General features: G+C 48.1%; 1 protein-coding gene across 1 annotated transcript in view; it reads left to right on the top strand.

The window, feature by feature from the left end:
• Positions 1-252: 252 nt before the first annotated feature.
• The window catches only part of LOC123763925 (uncharacterized), a 58,687-nt gene continuing 33,633 nt past the window's right edge, over positions 253-25,306 (top strand). Inside the window, exon 1 of the mRNA XM_069329997.1 lies at positions 253-780. Within this exon, the coding sequence (XP_069186098.1) occupies positions 580-780 (201 nt within the window). The 5' untranslated portion in view covers positions 253-579. The remainder of the gene's footprint in view (positions 781-25,306) is intronic.

Below are 25,306 nucleotides of genomic sequence, written 5' to 3' on the forward strand. Positions count from 1 at the left end.
GCTGGAGCCAACACGTCGCCGGAGCCAACACGTCGCTGGAGCCAACACGTCGCCGGAGCCAACACGTCGCCGGAGCCAACACGTCGCTGGTGCCAACACGTCGCCGGAGCCAACACGTCGCTGGTGCCAACACGTCGCTGGAGCCAACAAGTCTTCAGAGTCGCCATTCAGGACCCCCCCCCACCCCCACCCCTAGGCTGGTGTCCCAGTGGGTATATAAGGAGCTGGGTAGCGGCTTTGCCCTTCAGTTGAAGCCAGAGGTTCGTCGAGTTACAACGCGACGTGCGGCCCGTGTACTCTCGTCTGAACTCGTAGACAACAACTTCTGGACGTACACTCTGCAAAGAAGTAAAGTTCGGATCGAAAACGTGACCAAAAAACAACACGCTCAAAAGTTCCGGGATAGTTTGTACTGGGGATAGGGAGACAGAAAGCCAGTTCTTTGATAGAAATCTTTCCGGTGTAGGAGACTGTAGGTAATTCTGAGGGCTGAACCAGGATCCTTATCTCTCTCTCTGTCATACGCCTCACAGCCGCCTGTCTACGCTTGACGGCCGTCTGTCGACGAGTGCCAATATAATGCAGTGGCTGAGCCAGGTGACACTATGGGGCTACCTGGTCACCCTGTTAGCGACGGGACTAGTTGACGCGGCCAGACACAGCCACACCGACACGCTCTCCAGGTCGAGCGGTCTGAACGACCTCTTGGACCGCCTCGACTCGTCCATACAGGAGAAGAACAGACGACTGCAGCGAGGCCTCTCCGCCTTCCAGTACCAGGTGAGTTAACGTCGCGCCGGTCACAGTCCTGCCTGGCGTCCCCGAGCCTGGGTTACATGTCCCCCGAGCCTGGGTTACATGTCCCCCGAGCCTGGGTTACATGACCCCCGAGCCTGGGTTACATGTCCCCCGAGCCTGGGGTTACATGTCCCCCCGAGCCTGGGTTACATGTCCCCCGAGCCTGGGTTACATGTCCCCCGAGCCTGGGTTACATGTCCCCCGAGCCTGGGTTACATGTCCCCCGAGCCTGGGTTACATGTCCCCCGAGCCTGGGTTACATGTCCCCCCGAGCCTGGGTTACATGTCCCCCGAGCCTGGGTTACATGTCCCCCGAGCCTGGGTTACATGTCCCCCCGAGCCTGGGTTACATGTCCCCCGAGCCTGGGTTACATGTCCCCCGAGCCTGGGTTACATGTCCCCCGAGCCTGGGTTACATGTCCCCCGAGCCTGGGTTACATGTCCCCCGAGCCTGGGTTACATGTCCCCCGAGCCTGGGTTACATGTCCCCCGAGCCTGGGTTACATGTCCCCCGAGCCTGGGTTACATGTCCCCCCGAGCCTGGGTTACATGTCCCCCGAGCCTGGGTTACATGTCCCCCGAGCCTGGGTTACATGTCCCCCGAGCCTGGGTTACATGTCCCCCGAGCCTGGGTTACATGTCCCCCGAGCCTGGGTTACATGTCCCCCGAGCCTGGGTTACATGTCCCCCGAGCCTGGGTTACATGTCCCCCGAGCCTGGGTTACATGTCCCCCGAGCCTGGGTTACATGTCCCCCGAGCCTGGGTTACATGTCCCCCGAGCCTGGGTTACATGTCCCCCGAGCCTGGGTTACATGTCCCCCGAGCCTGGGTTACATGTCCCCCGAGCCTGGGTTACATGTCCCCCGAGCCTGGGTTACATGTCCCCCCGAGCCTGGGTTACATGTCCCCCGAGCCTGGGTTACATGTCCCCCGAGCCTGGGTTACATGTCCCCCGAGCCTGGGTTAGCTAAGGTAGTTTTCAGGAGAAACATGCATGTTTTGCCATTTTTTTCCTTAAGGCTAAAGCCACAGTCTCGCTTCATGCAGGTCGACGTTCAATCCCTGACCGTCCAAGTGGCTGAGCACCATCCCCCCCCCCCCCCCCGCCATCCCTCGACCCATCATAATTCCTTATCCTGACCCCCCCCCCAATTTCCAAGTGCTATATAGTCGTAATGGCTTGGAGCTCTCTCCTGATCCCTTCCCTTCCGTAGAATAAATGTGTTTTAGGTTAATTTCGTCATTGTTTCCATAACCCGGGCCTAGGCTATTGTTAGAAAAAAAATACTGTAATATTCCTTGGCTAAAATTATAGTTATATTTATTTGAAAATAATGAACAGTAAAATTCGCAGGATTTTGATATGATAAAGAAGATGTTACATTTGTAAGTCCTGAATTTATCAATATTGTCGGGCACCGCCTGACTTAACCTAGCCCGGCGGTGATCACAGCGCCCGGTGCTAGGCTCCGCCAGTGATCCCAGCGCCAGGTGCTAGGCTCCGCCAGTGATCCCAGCGCCAGGTGCTAGGCTCCGCCAGTGATCCCAGCGCCAGGTGCTAGGCTCAGCCAGTGATCCCAGCGCCAGGTGCTAGGCTCCGCCAGTGATCCCAGCGCCAGGTGCTAGGCTCAGCCAGTGATCCCAGCGCCAGGTGCTAGGCTCCGCCAGTGATCCCAGCGCCAGGTGCTAGGCTCAGCCAGTGATCCCAGCGCCAGGTGCTAGGCTCCGCCAGTGATCCCAGCGCCAGGTGCTAGGCTCAGCCAGTGATCCCAGCGCCAGGTGCTAGGCTCCGCCAGTGATCCCAGCGCCAGGTGCTAGGCTCCGCCAGTGATCCCAGCGCCAGGTGCTAGGCTCCGCCAGTGATCCCAGCGCCAGGTGCTAGGCTCCGCCAGTGATCCCAGCGCCAGGTGCTAGGCTCCGCCAGTGATCCCAGCGCCAGGTGCTAGGCTCCGCCAGTGATCCCAGCGCCAGGTGCTAGGCTCCGCCAGTGATCCCAGCGCCAGGTGCTAGGCTCAGCCAATGATCCCAGCGCTAGGCTCGGCCAGTGAGTCTAGCCCCGATGGCTGGGATCTCCGCGTGGCAGTACTAGGATCACAGCCAGCAGAAGTCAGAGCCTATATGTATATTAAATGTTTCTTTCCTCCGAGGTGAATGTAGGTCTGTTGACCGCCTCGACGTGGGCAATATTCCATGGTGATTATCGAGATACTTGTAATGTTTATTGGAAAGGTCGTCACTATCATAGAGTCATAATTTCTCCCAGAAATTCCACGGTACTGGTGGCTATAGTGAGCTTTGGGACCACATGGCGGCATCTTCAGGGGAAACACATGTGAGCCAGTGTGTAGGTGGGTGTGTGTGTGGGTGTGTATGTGTGTGTGTATATGTATGTGGGTGTGTATGTGTGTGTGTATATGTATGTGGGTGTGGGTGTGTGTTCTAAGATACTTTGGTGGAGTATCGTTGGCCTGTATAGCCGTGGGCAGTGTAGCGAGTACAAACAATATACACCTCCCATACACACACTTCCCAAGGTACCCACACACACCACCACCACACACACCACCACCCCACACACACCACCACCCCACACACACCATCACACCACACACACACCATTACTCCCCACACACACCATCACACCACACACACACACATCACACCCCACACACACCATCACCCCACACACACACGATCAGTAACTTTGACAAAAGTTGGCTAAATAAACACATTAATTTTCTTACAATGTTCTCCGTGGTATTTTACCTGAATTTACCCACCACATCAGTACCTAATTACTGCCAATACACTGAGTAACGACGTGTTCTCGTCTCTTAATAACAAGCGAATTAAATCGTAGTCACCCCCCACCCCATAAAATATATCAATTATATAGTAATCTATGAATACTATGCTGTATTTCAGTTGTATTTTTATATAAATAAAAATGATTATCATTATAAACATTAAAACAAAATACACTGAACGGTTCTTCAATAAAATTAACCCGTAATAGAAAATGAATTTGTGGTTTATTAGGCAGCTGTTGAGGCGTCAGTCAGCCATACAGAAGCACGATAAAACATAGACAATCCATTTTCTTATCTGGGAGCTGTCAGCGACGGGGAGGAGACTTCTCTAACTGGCTGCCTTCGCCCTTCGATACGTCGGAAAACTTTGAATATGGTCTATCTGCAAAGGCTTCAAGTTAGATACGATCGTGGAGGAACTTATTTAGTAATCTTAACGTTGTATTCAGCACGCCTAGACAAGGCCACCTCAGTTTACTACAAATGCAGTTCATGTTTTAAATGGTTATGTATTTCTTGTTAAATAGCTGTGAGGATGTTACTTCACTTTTCAGGGCATGTATATATCCTGCTTCACGGTGTACATAAGCTAAGACTTTCCCTTAGTCCTGGACAATGTTCAGGACTGAAGTATTCTTGCTGGTTGGTCAGGAAAATATTGTGGTAGCCTAAAAAAAAACTCTAAAGGTTCATAGGCCTTAAACCCAGCACTTAACCCCAAACTACTTTTTATTTTAATTTTGTTATATAAATGGATTTTCTCCGAAAATTATATTTTTCTCCGTCAAGGAAGAGGACAAAGGCTTAGCGTACTTGAGGTGAGGGTGTTAATTAGGCAGGTTATCTAACTCTTGGGGAGGAACACGTGTTTCACATCTCAGGAAGCACTACACAGAATTCAACCTTGCCTCCAATAATAATAATAATAAAACTAATATTATCTATAGTGCTGTAGATGGAGTGTACAAAATATAGACAGTTCCCCCCTTAAAAAAAAAGCTCCGTTTTAAACTAATGCTTTTGTATAGGGCGGGAAAAAGAAGGCAACAACAAAATCTAACTTTTGCTAGGCCTAGTATTTTATATTAAATGAAATTTGACCTATAAATGTTTTAGGCCTAGGGTGGCTTATTTAGGCTTATGATAGGTTAGGTTAGGTTGATGTGAAGTTTTGTTAACGCCCTTTACCGGTAGTTAGATATTTGGACCTTTGTGGAGTACAACATTATTATAGGTACTATTCTCAGTGTGTACTCGCCTAGTTGTGCTTGCGGGGGTTGAGCCTCGGCTCTTTGGTCCCGCCTCTCAACCGTCAATCAACAGGTGTACAGGTTCCTGAGCCTATTGGGCTCTATCATATCTACACTTGAAACTGTGTATGGAGTCAGCCTCCACCACATCACCCCCTAATGCATTCCATTTGTCAACCACTCTGACACTAAAAATGTTCTTTCTAATATCTCTGTGGCTCATTTGGGCACTCAGTTTCCACCTGTGTCCCCTAGTGCGTGTGCCCCTTGTGTTAAATAGCCTGTCTTTATCTACCCTATCAATTCCCTTGAGAATCTTGAATGTGGCGATCATGTCCCCACTAACTCTTCTGTCTTCCAGCGAAGTGAGGTTTAATTCCCTTAGTCTCTCCTCGTAGATCATACCTCTCAGCTCGGGTACTAGTCTGGTGGCAAACCTTTGAACCTTTTCCAGTTTAGTCTTATCCTTGACTAGATATTGACTCCATGCTGGGGCTGCATACTCCAGGATTGATCTGACATATGTGGTATACAAAGTTCTGAATGATTCTTTACACAAGTTTCTGAATGCCGTTCTTATGTTGGCCAGCCTGGCATATGCTGCTGATGTTATCCTCTTGATATGTGCTGCAGGAGACAGGTCTGGCGTGATATCAACCCCCAAGTCTTTTTCTTTCTCTGACTCGCTCTGAGTGTGTGTGTGCGCGCGTGTATGTATGTATGTATGTATGTATGTATGTATGTATGTATGTATGTATGTGTGTGTGTGTATGTGTGTGTGTGTGTGTGTGTGTGTGTGTGTGTGTGTGTGTGTGTGTGTGTGTGTGTGTGTGTGTGTGTGTGTGTGTGTATGTGTGTGTGTGTGTATGTGTATGTGTGTGTGTGTGTGTGTGCGCGCGTGCGCGCGCACAGAAAGAAGTGTGCATAATGACACCGCTAGCAACCGGTACTGTGTGTGTCGGCGCTCACAGCCACACAACACCGGGCGGTCCGCAGTCGCCAAGAATAACAACACAATAACGAAGGTTGCCACTGTTACCAGGCTGCCTCTCTGGGCCCGTCCTCACCGCCCCCGCCGGCACTCTGTGGACCACCCCCACCATCACCCGAGACCACCTCCGCCATGGACCTCCCCCCCCCCTCCACCTAAGAGACACATTCATATATCACACAAAGGAGAGAGTGTCGTTCACAACGACAAGATGACAAAGCTTCGGTTCCTCTCGTGTTTCTCTCCTTTTTCCGTATTTCGTCTTTGTTCCTGGAATTGTGTTGTCGGAAATGTGGAAACCTTTGCTGAAGGAGACTGAGTTTTGAGGCTGTCCCAGTGTGTTTGTTGTGCTTGCGTCACACATGTGTACTCACCCCGTCGAGGACCGGCCCGAGGGGACGCTAAGCCCCGAAATCATCTCAAGATAACCCATTTGCGCATGTTTGATTGAGCATTAACTCTTGGGCCCCGCCTCTCTAATCTTGGGTTTTTGTAATGTACTTACTCCAGACCTAATTTTCCTCTATCATATCTTCCATATATACGTCCCCCTCCCCCCCTCCCCCCCCCTCCCCCCCCCCCCCCTCACACACACACATATACCCCCAGGATGCATCCCGTATCAGCTGTCTAACTCCCACGTATTTAATTACTGCTAGGTGAACACAGGCATCAGCTGAAAAAATTGTCCATTTGTTTCTGCCTTGGCTAGGAATCGAATCCGGGCCCTTAGGACACTTCTGGGCGCTAACCACTCGGCCACGAGGATGTCTACACGTGTGTACACACCTAGTTGTGCTTGCGGGGGTTTGAGTTCTGGCTCTTTGGTCATGTGTGTGTGTGTGTGTGTGTGTGTGTGTGTGGGTGTGGGTGTGGGTGTGTGTGTGTGTGTGTGTGTGTGGGTGTATTCTCACCTTTCAGTCGTCCCTCCCCCTGTTAACTGAAAAGATTGATTCATGTTCACTTTGTCAATATCCTTAATAATCTTGTATATCGAGATCATGTCTAGCTACCCAGGCGCCGCCTCATACTAAATTCTAGCTTCCGGACCCAGAGAGTTCTTTCATATTTTATCTCTTGAATAAAGTTTGCCCAACCACTTCCGTCGCTTGTGTGCTATTTCCTTCACACTGAAGAAGTCCTCTGTGTCCCGCTCATTCATTCCTGAATTCAGCTCTTGCCTAAATTCATGTCAATCAAACAGTTTGTCCCTGACCACTTTGTCAATGCTTTAAGGTATCGTGTACATTGTTACCATGTCCCCTCTGAATATTCGTTCTTTGGGCATTGTTGAGATTTAGTTCTTTCATCCTGTCCTTGTAGTCAATGCCTTTTGAATAGAGGTCCAGAATGGTGGCAAGTCTTTGGACCTTTTCAAGTTTTCTTGTGTGTTTGGGCTCAACGCTCGCTGTGTGGTGTGTGTGTGTGTGTGTGTGTGTGTGTGTGTGTGTGTGTGTGTGTGTGTGTGTGTGTGTGTGTGTGTGTGTGTGTGTGTGTGCGCGTGTGTGTGTGGGTACTCACCTAGTTGTACTCACCTAATTGTGCTTGCGAGGGTTGAGCTTTGGCTCTTTGGTCCCGCCTCTCAACCGTCAATCAACAGGTGTACAGGTTCGTGAGCCTACTGTGCTCTGTCATATCTACACTTGAAACTGTGTATGGAGTCAGCCTCCACACAGTGTGTGTGGAGGGGGGAGGGGGAGGTCAGGGGCGAGAAAAGACATGAACGAAACGTCTACCCATCAGCCATGGTACATAGTCCCCTATCATATTTTAACAGGATGTCGGGGACGGTACAGAGAGTGGTGGTGCTTGTGGTGGTGACAGTGGTGGTGCTTGTGGTGGTGACAGTGGTGGTGACAGTGGTGGTGATGCTGGTGGAGACAGTGGTGGTGGTGCTTGTGGTGGTGACAGTGGTGGTGATGCTGGTGGAGACAGTGGTGGTGGTGCTTGTGGTGGTGACAGTGGTGGTGATGCTGGTGGAGACAGTGGTGGTGGTGCTTGTGGTGGTGACAGTGGTGGTGATGCTGGTGGAGACAGTGGTGGTGGTGCTTGTGGTGGTGACAGTGGTGGTGATGCTGGTGGAGACAGTGGTGGAGGTTCTTGTGGTGGTGACAGCGGAGGAGGTGGTGTTGGTGGTAATGGTGGGGTGGGAGAACATAATATTAACGATCACTGGGCCCTTGCCGGACCTTGGCGGGCCGGGGCGGGCCGGGGCGGGCCGGGGCGGGCGGCCCAGGTACAGAGGACGGGCGGGATCACCGCTGTATTCATTACTCCGCCCACAGTCGACACAGGCGTTGTTAGACTCGCGTAACTACCTTATAACTCGATACCAATAGGCCTTCTTATGGAGATTCGATCTCCGAAGGACCTCATAAAGCAGCACGTCACTTAAGGCGAAATTATCTCTCCCTCTAGAAGTACCCTTCCCATCTAGCAGTCCCCTCAGAGAGTCTCCCCTCACATTCCCCTACTCTCCTACTTTTCCCATGAAATCATGCCTAAGAGGTCCCCCTCCCTTCTCCTTTTCCGTCAGTTTCTCGGTCAATACCTAGCACCGTAAAGCTCCATCCCCTCCCCTCCACCTTCCCCACTCTAGCCCCCACCACCATAAGCCCTCCCCCGCCACTAAAGCCCCATCCCATACACTCTCGGCGCCCCTTCCTCTCCTAAGTACCTTAATTCCCACGACTCCTCACCACCGACCTCCCCACAAACATTTCTCTCTCTCTCCCCCCCCCCCTCTTCATTGTGTACTGTACACACACACACACAGTACACACATTGTGTACTGTATACACGTTGTGTACCCCACACACACACAGGAGTTTACATGCGTAGAGTCCTACATGTCGATGTTCGCGGATGACGCAAAGTTGATGAGAAGAGTTGTGACAGATGAGGATTGCAGGATCCTCCAAGAGGACTTGAACAGGTTGCAGAGATGATCAGAGAAATAGCTATTGGAGTTCAACACGAACAAATGTAAAGTTATGGAAATGGGACTAGGAGATAGGAGACCAAAAGGACAGTACACAATAAAGGGGAACAGCCTACCTGTGACGACGCGCGAAAGAGACCTGGGGGTGGACGTAACACCTAATCTATCTCCTGAGGCACATATAAATAGGATAACGACAGCAGCGTACTCTACACTGGCGAAAATTAGAACATCATTCAGAAACCTAAGTAAGGAAGCATTTAGGGTGCTTTACACTGCCTACGTGAGGCCAGTCTTAGAGTATGCCGCCCCCTCATTGAGTCCCCATCCGATAAAACCCACATAAGGAAACTGGAAAAGGTTCAGAAGTTTGCAACGAGACTTGTCCCAGAGTTACGAGGGATGGGGTATGAAGAGCGCCTGAAGGAACTATGCTTTACGATACTAGAAAAATGAAGGGAGAGGGATGACACGATAGGAACGTATAAAATATTCAGGGAGATTGACAGAGTGGACATAGACGAAATGTTCACACGGAATAGTAACAGAACGAGGGGACATGGGTGGAAGCTGGAAACTCAGATGAGTCACAGGGATGTTAGGAAGTTTTCTTTTAGCGTGAGAGTAGTGGAAAAATGGAATGCACTTGGGGAACAGGTTGTGGAAGCAAATTCTATTCATAATTTTAAAACTAGGTATGATAGGCAAATAGAACCATAGTCATTGCTGTAAATAACCGATGGCTGGAAAAGCGGGATCCAAGAGTCAATGCTCGATCCTGCAGGCACAAATAGGTGAGTACACACAGTAGTTGTTGACAAATGAGTAGTTAACAAATGGAATGCATTAGGCAGTGATGTGGTGGAGGCTGACTCCATACACAGTTTCAAGTGTAGCTATGATAAGAGCCCAATAAGCTCAGGAACCTGTACATCAGTTGATTGACTGTTGAGAGGCGGGATCAAAGAGCCAGAGCTCAACTCCCCCCGAGCAGAACTAGGTTGAGTACACACACACACACACACACACACACACACACACACACACACACACAGTGTGTGTATGTGTGTGTGACTAAAGAGCCAGAGCTCAACCCCCGCAAACACAACTAGGTGAGTACACACACACACACACACACACACACACACACACACACACACACACACACACACACACACACACACACACACACACACACACACTAACGGGACCAAATGGCCAAAGCTCAACCCTTGCTAGTAGAACTAGGTGAGTACTAGAGAGGGAACATAGACAAGCACACGGTTCGAGTGAATGGGACGGTGTTTAGTATCACACTCTCGTAAAACGGTGTGACGGTCGTAAAGTGACCATAAAATGCACCGTAAATGTCATAAGTCAGCGTGCAAAACATTGCACACGGACCGTTAAATCAACGGGGCCTGACAGCTGAGTGGACAGCGCTCGGGATTCATAGTCCCGAGGTTCCGGGTTCGATCCCCGGTGGAAGCGGAAACAAAATGGGCAGAGTTTCTTTCACCCTGATGCAACTGTTCACAGTAAATAGGCACCTGGGAGTTAGACAGCTGCTACGGGCTGCGTCCTGGGAATGTGTAACAAAAAGGAGGCCTGGTCGAGGACCGGGCCGCGGGGACGCTATAAGCCCCGAAATCATCTCAAGAGACGAAGATAACCATGAAAATGATCACCATTGGTTGAGTGTGACATCAGCAGGTATTGCGCCGTGATCTAACTATTCTCGGCAGGTAACTTATCCTAATGCATCACCATGTTCATCATCATTGCTGAGTGTCACAATTATTTATGATAATCTAGTGACTTACTAAGTTACGATAGCCGATATTTTACCATACTAGGATGCGTTACGTTACGATACTAGGATGATTCACGATGGCATAACATCATGATCATTTGCGATACCTCAATTTTGTAATAATTTATGACCGGTTGTAGCCAAAATAATTTACGACAGTCCAGCGGTAGCGTAATTAACTTACAATGTGCTTCACAACAGTACGATAGCCTACAATCTGGATAATTTCATATTTTTTTTATCTTTATTTAATAAAATACAGCATAAATCATATAGGCTCGTAGCAAGACGATTTTGTTTTGCGTATAGCCTACTCTCCGAATTATATTTGACAACCTAGTCTTAGGACGATTTCTGATCATTTGACATCAGATATAATTACTATTGTCTTACGTAGTGTCATTCTTATTGAAAGTATTATATGCAGGTGTCTGAATTTCTTCCTTTTGATAATTAATTCATGTAACACAGTCCAAGGATAATCTGTATCTGTAAATGAGAATGTTTGTTCGTGTAAAGTAGTAGGCCTGCAGACTAGCCTCACCCAACGTTCACACATGAAACATGGGAGTATTATAGGCCAGTAGGGGGGGTTGCTCCAAGTGCTATGATTTAAGAAATATCGGCATCGTGAGAAACCCACCTGTGGTTTTCATGAAGGCTGAAATTAAATCAGGGGTTGGGAAAGTTTGTAAGGAGAGCGGACGATTGGGAGAGAAGGTGGAGAGGTGAGAGGGAGGGAGAGAGAGGTTAAGAGGGTGGAGAGGTAAGGAAAGAGGGTGGAGAGGGAAATGGAGGGGAAGAGGCAGATGAGAGGGGTATGTTCGAGGGAAGGGAGATGGAGGAGAGGGGGATAGGAGTAGAGAGACACGGGCCCAGCCTGTTACCCATCTAGTTACTGATAACTCACTGTCAGGATGATTTACGATTAACTAGACCTCAGGTGAATTACAATAACGTAACGTAACTGATAATATGCCACAGCCTGGCATAGGCAGACTTCACGATAGCCTCGCACACGGATAATTCAGGAGAGAGAGAATATACCCAGATGACTGCCACTGACAGACACCAAGATGGTTTACAATAGACTAGCACAAGGATCGCAAGAGAGAGAGGTAGGAAGGGAGCGGCTCTCACCCAATATATCATCTCTAGCGGGTCAGCTCAGTGGGTAGGAAGAGGAGGAGACACACTACAAGCACAGTTATCTCCCTCTGCATCGCATTCTTCTGAGCGTTGTGGAGTCCTCTGGTGGTGTGGGACTGCCTAGTAGATCTGGGGTACATGGATATGTACTCGGGGGCTGCCTAGTAGGTCTGGGGTACATGGATATGTACTCGGGGGCTGCCTAGTAGGTCTGGGGTACATGGATATGTACTCGGGGGCTGCCTAGTAGGTCTGGGGTACATGGATATGTACTCGGGGGCTGCCTAGTAGGTCTGGGGTACATGGATATGTACTCGGGGGCTGCCTAGTAGGTCTGGGGTACATGGATATGTACTCGGGGGCTGCCTAGTAGGCCTGAGGTACATGGATATGTACTCGGGGGCTGCCTAGTAGCCCTGGGGTACATGGATATGTACTCGGGGGCTGCCTAGTAGGCCTGAGGTACATGGATATGTACTCGGGGGCTGCCTAGTAGCCCTGGGGTACATGGATATGTACTCGGGGGCTGCCTAGTAGCCCTGGGGTACATGGATATGTACTCGGGGGCTGCCTAGTAGCCCTGGGGTACATGGATATGTACTCAGGGGCTGCCTAGTAGCCCTGGGGTACATGGATATGTTGACCAGACCACACACTAGAAGGTGAAGGAACGACGACATTTCGGCCCGTCCTGGACCATTCTCAAGTCGATTGTGAAGTACAGTCGACTTGAGAATGGTCCAGGACGGACCGAAACGTCGTCGTCGTTTCACCTTCTAGTGTGTGGTCTGGTCAACATATTTCAGTCACGTTATTGTGGCTTATCGCCTGCACACGGATATGTACTCGCGGGCTGCCTAGTAGCCCTGGGGCACATGGATGTTATTTATGAGATGATAGTTCTTGTATACACAGATCCATATTCATGTCATGAAGACATTACACGACCAACTTTTCCGCCTCCGCCTCCACAAGAGTATGATGAAGCTCATTGTACTTGTAGAGAACAGGGCCTTGTGCACACGCCACCAGTTCTGATTGTTGCCGCGGGAGGAGGCTAGTTTATTGTGCACCCCATACCCATCCTGTGAGCGGTAGCGCAAAAAGCATTACAGAGGGCACAAAAGGTCTTTATCAGACCTCATCTTAGATTATTACATAAACAATTTCATCTATCCTTCACACCTTATAGTTACAATGTCAGCTAGTTACAGAGAAAGTGCTATTACAAGAGCTATATATTTACAGTAAGTCATCATACATTAATGGTAGGTCTTATCGCTAATACATAATAGTTTGACCAATGGGGATATTACAGAGTCATAGGGGAGCTTCTGTTTATTATTAGTCTTCACAATATGCTACTTGTTTCTGAATCTCATATGTCGTTCATCTACTGGAAGCGAAATGTGGATACAGTGGAAGGATTTCAGGTAATTTATCCATGGTAATAAGATAGGTTACCATATCATACAGAGTGAGCTTAGATTTATCTCTAAATGGCTCAATTTTACTACAATCCAAGATATAGTGTTCGTGTGTCCCTGTCTTTGTCCACACACTTTACACTTTACTTCATCTAGATCCCTATACAAGCCGAACTGCCAGAGATACTTGTAACCAAGTCTTATACGAGCTGTGATAACATCTGTTAGTCTACTGACTTTGTTACTTGCCCCATACACATGTTTTACTTCACACATTTCATTGTGATGAACAATGGACCTGCTAGTTCCAGTTTGCACTGTTCTACTTTCTTCAAATTCATCCAGGAGTTCTCGTCTAATGACACTTTTAAGGGACCTATTTGATAATTCAAGATTCCGTTCAATACTGTCTTTATTTACTGCAGCCTTAGCAAGGGCGTCAACTTTGTCATGTTCCTGCAGGCCAATGTGAGAAGGAATCCACAACATTTTTATATTTACCCTCTTGCTAAGTATTCTTATATATCTACGTCTAGCTTCCAAGACGCCTTGGTCTTGAGCGCTAAGCTTCGAGGAGAGACGACAGTTGGTTATTGGCTACTCTAATATCTAAAGATACTAAGTATCTTTAGATATTATAAGTACAAAACGGTTATTCTTGCGCAAAACTAGACTATATAAACGAAAATTAGTGATAAGAGAATAACGACACCTGTCATTCATGCCAGACAGAACTTTTCTTTGTGAACGAAATGTTTCGTTGGTAGCAGCTTAAGGGTTAGGAGTGGCTATGTTGTTTCTTGCTTATTGAGAGTTTGCTGGGCCGAGTCTCATTTCACGAATGTGCATGTGTGCTTGTACTCGTCTAGCCGTGCTTTTAGAAGTTAAGCTCCAGCTCTTGGATCCACTCAACCTTCAATCGACTTGAGTCCTGCATGATTTGGGTTGTCATTTCTGCAATTGAATTTGTACATGGAGTCTGACTCAACCACCTCAGTCCGTAATTCATGTATGTCCTTATCCACTGATGTGTGTGTGTGTGTGTGTGTGTTGGTGGATAGATGGGTGCATGTGTGAGTGTGTATATGTGTTTTTTTTTTCTCTTATTATTATTTTCTACCGCAGACGTGGCCACACATTTACAATGCTAGCCAGCATATATACATTTTCTTCTGTCCTCCATGGACAGGGTTAGAGATGTGTGTATGTGGGTGTTTATGTGTACTCACCTAGTTGTATTCACCTAGTTTTGCTTGTTGGGGTTGAGCTCTGCTCTTTTGGCCCCACCTCTCAACTGTCAATCAATCAACTCTTACTAATACTAACTAATTTTTCACACACACACACACCGAGGAAGCAGCCCGTAACAGCTGTCTAACTCCCAGGTACCTATTTATTGCTAGGTAACAGGGGCATCAAGGTGAAAGAAAGTCTGCTCATCTGTTTCCGCCGGTGCCGGGATCGAACCCGGACCTTAGGATTACGAGTCCTAAGCGCTGTTTACTCAGCCACAGGCCCCTCCCTCACATGTGTGGGTGGGTATGGGTGTACTTCCCTCTTTGTGTCTGTTGGTGGTATATACAGCCCCGCTCTTTTGATTTGCCACAACATACAAAATACGACGTGCTAACCTAACCATAAACGTACTAACCCAAGCCACCCACCTAGCCTAACTTACCAATGCATAGAAAACATGGATATTTGTGAGAGTCGTTACTTTTCATAGTACACTGTAATGTGTACGTTGTGGGGGGGGGCATAAGGTACAATATAAGACATACTAGTTGAGTGGCCGGGTTGTACAGCGTGTGTTAACATAGAAATAGTTGAATAGTTATAATGAAACGTTCACCGTCGTTCAGTTAGCTTGACCAACCAGACTGTTGGGTGCTGTATACTACCATTCCGTAACCTGAACTGTTGTAGTGGCTTGAGAGACGAAACAAAGTGACATCGTCCGTACTTTCTGAGACAGGCAATGAGAAGGTTAGGTGAGGTCGGTGTTTTCTACGAAGCTTTTCAAGATAAACTAAAATATTCACAATCAATTAGTATGTCACATATGCACTTATTAAATAAGCCAATATTGACTAAAAGCAAGTGCGAGAACGGGTTGCATCCGTGCGCAGTGTGATGTTCTTCTGTTCACTCGTCTTCTAGAGTCACTCTACGAGCCCAGATGGTCTGGAGGAGCTGTTTGTGGCTCTCATTAACCCACAAGTAATGTATGGATATTTATTGTGAGCTTAATGGCTCAGCTCATGATAACAACCACAGAGGCCCACAATGGGGACCAATGAGCCAGAGCTCAACCCCCCTTCCCCCCCCCCCCCCCGCAAGCACAACTAGGTGAGTTCAATATAGATCGTCTGTGGTGTGGTCGGTAGAACTCCGGACGGCGGTTTTTAGGAGTTTGAGCTCGAATCTCCGATGATCTTAGTGAATGAACTTTATATAGCAATCACGATAGCGTGATTAATATATATATTATATATATATATATATATATATATATATATATATATATATATATACACATATATACACACACAGGAAATCTGACTCAGGACTCTGTACAAAAGTTGATTGATACCTTCGGCCTACCCACCTGGTCTAAGGCCTTCCCACCTGGTCTAAGACCTACCCACCTGGTCTAAGGCCTTCCCACCTGGTCCAAGACCTACCCACCTGGTCCAAGGCCTACCCACCTGGTCTACCTGTGGCCTAACCATTGGTCTACTTGCCCTCTTACCTACCAATCTATCTCCCCTCCTAATTACCTGTCAACCTAACTTAACTGGTCGTCGTCTTTCCTGGTAGACATCTGGTTGCCTTAGGGAGGGAGGGAGGGGTGGGGGGTGTTCTACCAGTGAGAGGGGGAGGAGGGGGTGAGTGGGGGAGGGGGTAGAACCTGATGGCTATGGGGGAGCGAGTGTGTTACCTTAGGGAGGTGGTGGGGAACCCCCCCTGAAGGAACAGGGGGGGGGGGGTTCTGCCCGAGGGAGGGGAGGGGGGGGGAGGGTGGTTGTGCTACTTGAAGGAGATTGTGGGGGGGGGGGGGGCGTGGCGCCAGTGTGGCCTCTCCTGCAGTCTGTGTGAATGACCCCAATGGAAAATCTCTTCAGGTAATACCACAGTAAGATAGGTGGAGTCTGGGTCTCCCAGGTGGGGGCCATGGTCTCACACTTATTACATATGTACAACACACAGACCGCAAGTGTCACTTTCAGACAAGACACTATAAAGGAACTTCTGCGATCTTCTATCCCGGCGAGTGCACTTCTGTCTTCTATAGTGCCAAAGATTCCTTCCCTGAGACTTTTATTTCTACGGTACTCACACGTCAGCGGGTCCATCTTTCTCAGTAACTCACGGGCCAGTCCTCCATAGTGTCAGAACACCACTTCGACTCTCCAGCAACACGCTGGCTGGTCTCCTGCAGCGAGCATCAGAAATATTGCAGGAACAACCGTGGACATCTTCAAGAGGAAACTAGATTGTTTCCTTCAAGGAGTGCCGGACCAACCGGACTGTGGTGGGTATGTGGGCCTGCGGGCCGCTCCAAGCAACAGCCTGGTGCACCAAACTCTCACAAGTCAAGCCTGGCCTCGGGCCGGGCTTGGGGAGTACAAGAACTCCTAGAACCCAATCAACCAGGTATCAACCAGGTAACGCACTGGCTGGCTCCCCCCCAAAGCCTTCACCTACAACAAGCCTTAAGAGGACAGACGGGCGTTAATTGCATCTAGTAACTCAACTGGGCCATCCCGGGATACGTCGGGCCAAGCACCAATACTTCACTAGTTATCACAGACAATTCAGTCTCCACCAAGTCGGCCCAATTGTTCCCACTGGAACAAGTCTTGGGTTCAGGACTACCCTGGGTGAACTGACTCTAGTCGACCTCCACATCACTTCTGAGGAGTAAAACTTGTATAGTAAGATGGAAACTACACAGTTGGCAATAAGATCACAGCCTTCCACCAGGGAACAGAAAATGGGGTCGGGTGCACTCAAAAGATGGCGTTGACATCGTTACAGTGACCAATGGTGTGTCGTGGTGATGTTTGTTTGAGGAGGGGTGGTGACTAAGGGTGTATGAGAGTGATCTAGGGTGTATGAGGGTGACCTAGGGCGTGTGTGACCCCGGACAGTGACCCTAGACCACTAGAGAGGGTGCCCCGTCACCCTGGCGCCAGCACCCCCACTCGTCAGCAGTATGGGGTGGTTAGGGGGGGGGAGAAAGTTTAGCGCTGAGACAAGATATATATAACTGGGGTCTGAAGCATGAAGGAGGAGGAGGGGGAGGCAGAGGGGAGGGGGTGAAGTAGGAGGGGGAAGGTTAGGGAGGGGGTGACGGAGAGGGGGGGTAAGTAGTGATGGTGATTATTAAGCTTGGTCAACCGCTTCCCCCCTCTCCCCTCCCCCCCTCCCCCTTCAGCAACCATCCTGTCCTGAATGTTGGCATCTCAAGGCATGACACTGTTGATATGCTTGCTAAGTCAGCCTGCAGAAAACCAGTGGTAGAAATTGATATGGGTGTTTCACTAGCAGTGACAAAGAGAATACTTAAACAAATATCTAATGAAGATCTCACCGACCTAACAAATTCACAAAGACCTGAAAGTTGTAGCATTAAATATTATGATAGATATCGTGAGGAGACATTCTATTAGTCCCATTCACATGTGGAACTAATAGAACAAGAAATCGGCAATGTGATCTTATAGTGGCCAGAATACGCCTGGGAGCCGGTCGGCCGAGCGGACAGCACACTGGACTTGTGATCCTGTGGTCCCTGGTTCGATCCCGGGCGCCGGCGAGAAACAATGGGCAGAGTTTCTTTCACCCTATGCCCCTGCTACCTAGTAGTAAAATAGGTACCTGGGTGTTAGTCAGCTGTCACGGGCTGCTTCTTGGGGGTGGAGGCCTGGTCGAGGACCGGGCCGCGGGGACACTAAAGCCCCGAAATCATCTCAAGATAACCTCAAGATAACCTGGGATATAGACGTATCTGGCAGCTTTCTCAAAACCCAAATGTCGAGTACACAATGTGTCAACTTTGTGAAAGAGAAAACATGCACTCTCTTGAACATTATATTGTAGAATGTCCCATATTGACTGACTTTCGCCCTCCTGGGCTAAGGTATGCTGAACTCTGTAGTTACTATATGAGTACTGGAACACTTGATGATATATTGGACTTGTACCCTAGATTGACCATGTTTTTCAATTATACATTGTATGTATGTGATGTAACTATATAACCCGAGCTTGTGAAAGCTCCTTCATCACCTTCAGTGATTAAGTGCTTAATTGCACACTAGTTTCTCTATCAGCTACCTCACCCTGTCAGAGTAAAAGAGACAAATGTATGTGTATGCATGTGTGTTTATATATGTATGTATATATGTATATGTACGTATATGTTTGTGTATGTATATATGTATGTGTATAAAGTATATGTGGAAGCTGATCAGAATTACATTTCACCTTTGTAAATGCACATTAATGACACTATGTAAAAGACACATCGAACACTTTATGTAGGGCATACGTAAATCTGTGTATCTATGTATTTACGTATGTAGCTTAGCCTAGCATTTTAAAACCACTATACAATCACCTTCTGTGGTTGATTGTTCAATAAACCCTTGAACTATATGCTTAACAAATCTCTCACCCTGTCCATGGAGGACAGAAGAAAATATATATATATGCTGATTAGCATTCTTAATATGTGGCCACGTCTGTGGTAGAAAAAAAATTGAAGTCCCTCCCCCCTCCCCCCCCCCCCTGTTCTTTGCTACCACTATCGCCACCACCACCACCAACCACCAACCACCATTAGTAACACTACCACTCCTATTAAGGCAACCACCACTCACACTATTCCAATATGACAATGTTTACTGCTAGTCGTTAATTACAGGTGAGAGGTTGTTGTTCCTGAGAACCACCTCAAGGTGACCTCTCTTGCCAAACCGGTACCACTACCACCCCACAACAACAATCTAGTAGTGAATATGAGCAGCATCCTCACTGTCCTGTGTGGCAGTGAATACATTGTCTGGGAAGTTTCTTTCACATCCTGCACATGTCTCGTCGGCGTCATCTGAGCTACTTCGATGTGGTCTAGTTGCTCATTTGCATATTTCCCCGATATCAAGTTGTTAAGTTTGCATACCTGTTACCTGTGGTAAGCTCTGCTACTTTATAAGGACTTACGAATGTTTGTAAGCAGCCTGTGCGTGTTGCCTGACCAGTGGTGGTTAAGTATCATTACTGGCGCCTTGCTCGGCTTAACTTATGCATGTCTTGTTCGATCAAACTGTGCTGTTGCACTTGACCAGTGATCTCATGTTTTCTTGAAAGTAAAGTGTGTGTTTTTTGTGTCTCAGAGGCAGGGGGGGGGGGGGGCAGCCTGTTCTCCTGAGCGTACTAAAGTGCCCTTATCCTAACCTACCAGCGGACCCCACGCACAGAAAACGGGACAGTATGTTAATTTCACAAGCTGCTCCCATTTTCTTGTACGACCAGTTTTTGGACTTAGGTGGAGTATACGTCAAAATGCGACGTGCTGTTAGGAGAACGGATTGGGGAGGGGGAAGAGGGGGGTTGTGGAGGCATGGGAGTAACATTAATAAAATCATTTGGAATGATATTATGTATACTGTAAAAAAAAATAGCATGAGGGGCGTCTCCTGTTGATGCATTAACTGAAGATTTGCAGCACACTGAACTAATGGAATAAATTCATACCAATTGGTATTTTCAGAATTCAAGATGACTCTCAATACATCAAATATTTTCGTGTTTGTACTCCCCACTAACCCGTTACTTGCTGTGTGATGTGGCATGATATTACATTGTTTAATGTTCAACAGTTCACACAAACTGGTTAATATACTATTATTAGACTCGGGACCATTGTCCGAAAGATTGACTTTGGTCACGTTAGATCTACAGGTGATACGGCCAAGGCGTGCACGTGCTGTACGTGCTGCTGTTTGGTTCCTTCATAGGAATTAATTCATAATAACGAGGGAAAATAATCGACCATCGTGTCCCTTTTCCTGTTTCTACAGAATTTGTCAACAAATCCATTGATACTTAATTCCATGACACTGTAGTTGCTGGCTTCACTTGGGTTCCATAACCTCACAATTATTCTATAAACAGACTAAACACCTATCAATATAAGCCGTAAATGCAAAGACTGTTGAATTTCAAAGTCAAACTGGAAAAGATTATTAAGGCAAATGGTGAGGGGGGGGGGGGGACGTCGACAAGCTGCCGGCTTCCTGTCCTGGTCGAGGCATTAGTGGCCCCTCAGGTAAATTCAGGTAAATATAATGAGCATTAACCAATCTCTTTAGCCATCTTGCGCCAGAAATACTCCAGCTGACGTTGCTGGAGCCTGCGATCGTTCCCTGGATAGTGTGTCATGGATAGTGTGTCATGGATAGTGTGTCATGGATAGTGTGTCATGGATAGTGTGTCATGGATAGTGTGTCATGGATAGTGTGTCATGGATAGTGTGTCATGGATAGTGTGTCATGGATAGTGTGTCATGGATAGTGTGTCATGGATAGTGTGTCATGGATAGTGTGTCATGGATAGTGTGTCATGGATAGTGTGTCATGCATAGTGTGTCATGGATAGTGTGTCATGGATAGTGTGTCATGGATAGTGTGTCATGCATAGTGTGTCATGGATAGTGTGTCATGCATAGTGTGTCATGGATAGTGTGTCATGGATAGTGTGTCATGGATAGTGTGTCATGGATAGTGTGTCATGGATAGTGTGTCATGGATAGTGTGTCATGCATAGTGTGTCATGGATAGTGTGTCATGGATAGTGTGTCATGGATAGTGTGTCATGGATAGTGTGTCATGGATAGTGTGTCATGGATAGTGTGTCATGGATAGTGTGTCATGGATAGTGTGTCATGGATAGTGTGTCATGCATAGTGTGTCATGGATAGTGTGTCATGCATAGTGTGTCATGGATAGTGTGTCATGCATAGTGTGTCATGGATAGTGTGTCATGGATAGTGTGTCATGCATAGTGTGTCATGGATAGTGTGTCATGGATAGTGTGTCATGCATAGTGTGTCATGGATAGTGTGTCATGCATAGTGTGTCATGGATAGTGTGTCATGGATAGTGTGTCATGGATAGTGTGTCATGCATAGTGTGTCATGGATAGTGTGTCATGGATAGTGTGTCATGGATAGTGTGTCATGGATAGTGTGTCATGGATAGTGTGTCATGGATAGTGTGTCATGCATAGTGTGTCATGGATAGTGTGTCATGGATAGTGTGTCATGGATAGTGTGTCATGGATAGTGTGTCATGGATAGTGTGTCATGGATAGTGTGTCATGCATAGTGTGTCATGGATAGTGTGTCATGGATAGTGTGTCATGGATAGTGTGTCATGGATAGTGTGTCATGGATAGTGTGTCATGCATAGTGTGTCATGGATAGTGTGTCATGGATAGTGTGTCATGGATAGTGTGTCATGGATAGTGTGTCATGGATAGTGTGTCATGGATAGTGTGTCATGGATAGTGTGTCATGCATAGTGTGTCATGGATAGTGTGTCATGGATAGTGTGTCATGGATAGTGTGTCATGGATAGTGTGTCATGGATAGTGTGTCATGGATAGTGTGTCATGCATAGTGTGTCATGGATAGTGTGTCATGGATAGTGTGTCATGGATAGTGTGTCATGGATAGTGTGTCATGGATAGTGTGTCATGCATAGTGTGTCATGGATAGTGTGTCATGCATAGTGTGTCATGGATAGTGTGTCATGGATAGTGTGTCATGGATAGTGTGTCATGCATAGTGTGTCATGGATAGTGTGTCATGGATAGTGTGTCATGGATAGTGTGTCATGGATAGTGTGTCATGGATAGTGTGTCATGGATAGTGTGTCATGGATAGTGTGTCATGCATAGTGTGTCATGGATAGTGTGTCATGCATAGTGTGTCATGGATAGTGTGTCATGGATAGTGTGTCATGCATAGTGTGTCATGGATAGTGTGTCATGGATAGTGTGTCATGGATAGTGTGTCATGCATAGTGTGTCATGGATAGTGTGTCATGCATAGTGTGTCATGGATAGTGTGTCATGGATAGTGTGTCATGGATAGTGTGTCATGGATAGTGTGTCATGGATAGTGTGTCATGCATAGTGTGTCATGGATAGTGCGTCATGGATAGTCTTCAACAAAACTAGTACTACTACTTGACAGCACTTTCTAAGGATGGAGTCCCTAACTTAACTAGCCTACACAGTAGATTATCTATCATAACTAGCTCTTCCGATGGTACTGGAGGTGTGTGGATCGGAAGAGTATCTTGCTTACTCCAATGGTTAACGACGGGTCACTATAAGGGGGGTCTAATTGCGTCTGTTTGGTCTCAACTTGTGTGGCACCTAACGATGACTAGGATAGTCTACCCGAGTTCTAGCTACTGGCACAGAAAACGCATCTGCAGCATCGCATCATGCAGGTCGGCGTTCATTCCCCGACCGTCCAAGTGGTTGGACACCATTCCTTTCCCTCCGTCCCATTCCAAATCCTTATCCTGACCCCTTCCAAGTGCTATATAGTCGTAATGGCTTGGCGCTTTCCCCCTGATAGTTCCCTTCCTACTGGATTCTTATTCTTGAACAGAGAAATTAATGCTTGGTGATGTGCAAGACCATGAATAGGATAGTTATAAATGTATCTCTGAAAGGCTTAGGAGCCCCACACTTTGTGTAACTCCTGCCCCCTAGATGTGTACAGTACTCCAATGTTGTTTGTGCACACATTGTTCTGAATATACATTGTATTGGAGGTGGGTCTGCTGGTGGTGGTGGTGGGGCTGCTGGTGGTGGAGGTAGGTCTGCTGGTGGTGGAGGTGGGTCTGCTGGTGGTGGTGGTGGGGCTGCTGGTGGTGGAGGTAGGTCTGCTGGTGGTGGAGGTGTGGTAGAGGTGTGGTGGAGGTGGCTCTGCTGCTGGTGGTGGAGGTGGGGTTGCCAGGCGCCCAGGGACACAGTACTCCCACTACCTCTCCAGTTCACCCTTCACAGCGTATGCCAACTGCAACAAAACAGGTTCTTCTCACTTCTACTATTGAAATTGGTGGTGGTGGTGTTGTTGGTGGTGGGGGTGATGGTGGGGGTGGTGGTGATGGTGGGGGTGGTGGCGGTGTTGTTGGAGGGGGTGGTGGCGGTGTTGTTGGAGGGGGTGGTGGCGGTGTTGTTGGTGGTGGGGGTGATGGTGGTGGTGGGGGTGATGGTGGGGGTAGTGGTGATGGTGGGGGTGGTGGCGGTGTTGTTGGAGGGAGTGGTGGCGGTGTTGTTGGTGGTGGGGGTGGTGGTGGGGGTGGTGGTGTTGTTGGTGGTAGTGTTCATGGTGGTGGTACTCACCTAGTTGTACTCAACTAGTTATATCCACCAGGGAAGAGCTCGTGCTGTGGGTCCTGCTGGTTAACACTAGTGAGCTGTCACGTCTCCATGTGAAGGTGTTGATGATGTCTGCCTCTACCATTTCCGTCTCTGTCTCTGTGCCTCATGTGAGTACTTAAGTTGCGACTATATGTTCCCCTTCTTCACGTTCCAGGGAGCCGGTCGGCCGAGCGGACAGCACGCTGGACTTGTGATCCTGTGGTCCTGGGTTCGATCCCGGGCGCCGGCGAGAAACAATGGGCAGAGTTTCTTTCACCCTATGCCCCTGTTACCTAGCAGTAAAATAGGTACCTGGGTGTTAGTCAGCTGTCACGGGCTGCTTATTGGGGGTGGAGGCCTGGTCAAGGGCCGGGCCGCGGGGACACTAAAGCCCCGAAATCATCTCAAGATAACCTCAAGATAACCTCCCCTTCTTCAGGTTACACACTCTATCCATGTCTGCCATTTCTATTCCCTGAGTAAAGGAACAAATCCACAAGGGCCGTGACGAGGGTTCGAACCTACTCGAATCACGCTATTGTGATTTCTGTGTGTAATGAAGTAAGGACGAAGAGGTAGAACAACCTATTGACATAGCTCGGGTGCATGGGGAGGAAGTGCGTAAAACTCTGGTTTGTGTTTCAGAGAGGCTGCAGGAACCGTGGTAAATCAGGATGCTTTCCCGGTTGCAATTCTTTTACCATGTCATAGCTCAGTCGATTAAGGCAGCGTCTGGGATCCTCTCGGACGTAGGTTCGAACCCTCGTCACGGTCCTGGTGGATTTGTTCATTTGACGCATCACGCTATTGTGATTTATGTGTGTTATTCTCTGAGTATTTTGTATGTGGTAATCCTCTCAGTTACGTGTGATGTAATGCCTTTACTCTTTCCTCGTAGTTCATATGTCACAGTCTGACACACTTCTCAGCTTTATCCAGCTGGGGTTTGTGGTGAAGAATATAATATTATAGTAAATATAAGATATTAAATCTTATATTAGCCAGTCATCCGTATGGAGCTGACGACAGTCTTTTGACCTGTGCTCCTGGTGAGAGGTCCGTGTAATATCAACCTCCGAGTCTGCAGTACTTTGCACTTGCTTCCGTTAAACTCTAATTGCCACTTAAGGGACCGATTCTTGCATTCTGTCCAGGTCATCGTGTAGTTTCTAGCAGTCTTCCATAGCATTTATGTCTTCCTCACAGTGTCCGCACCATCTTGAGGTTATCTTGAGATGATTTCGGGGCTTTAGTGTCCCCGCGGCCCGGTCCTCGACCAGGCCTCCACCCCCAGGAAGCAGCCCGTGACAGCTGACTAACACCCCGGTACCTATTTTATTGCTAGGTAACAGGGACATAGGGTGAAAAAAACTCTGCCCATTGTTTCTCGCCGGCGCCTGGGATCGAACCCAGGACCACAGGATCACAAGTCCAGCGTGCTGTCCGCTCGGCCGACCGGCTCCCGGTTCACCATGAGCGAACATTGAGGGGGGAGACAGCTGTTGTGTGTGGTAGGTAGCAACAGAGGCAGTAAAAGTTGTAGTGGCTGGCCCCCGCCTCCGCAGCCAGCCAGTACTGGGCGGCCCAGATCAGCAGGGGGCAGCAACAGCCGCCGCCACCCTCACGTCGCTGGCGTCTCGATAAATTATTCTCCTGGATTTAGATGATAAACGAGGC

Source organism: Procambarus clarkii, chromosome 23 (assembly GCF_040958095.1).
Source record: "Procambarus clarkii isolate CNS0578487 chromosome 23, FALCON_Pclarkii_2.0, whole genome shotgun sequence".
In the NCBI taxonomy this organism is placed as follows: Eukaryota; Metazoa; Arthropoda; class Malacostraca; order Decapoda; family Cambaridae; genus Procambarus; species Procambarus clarkii.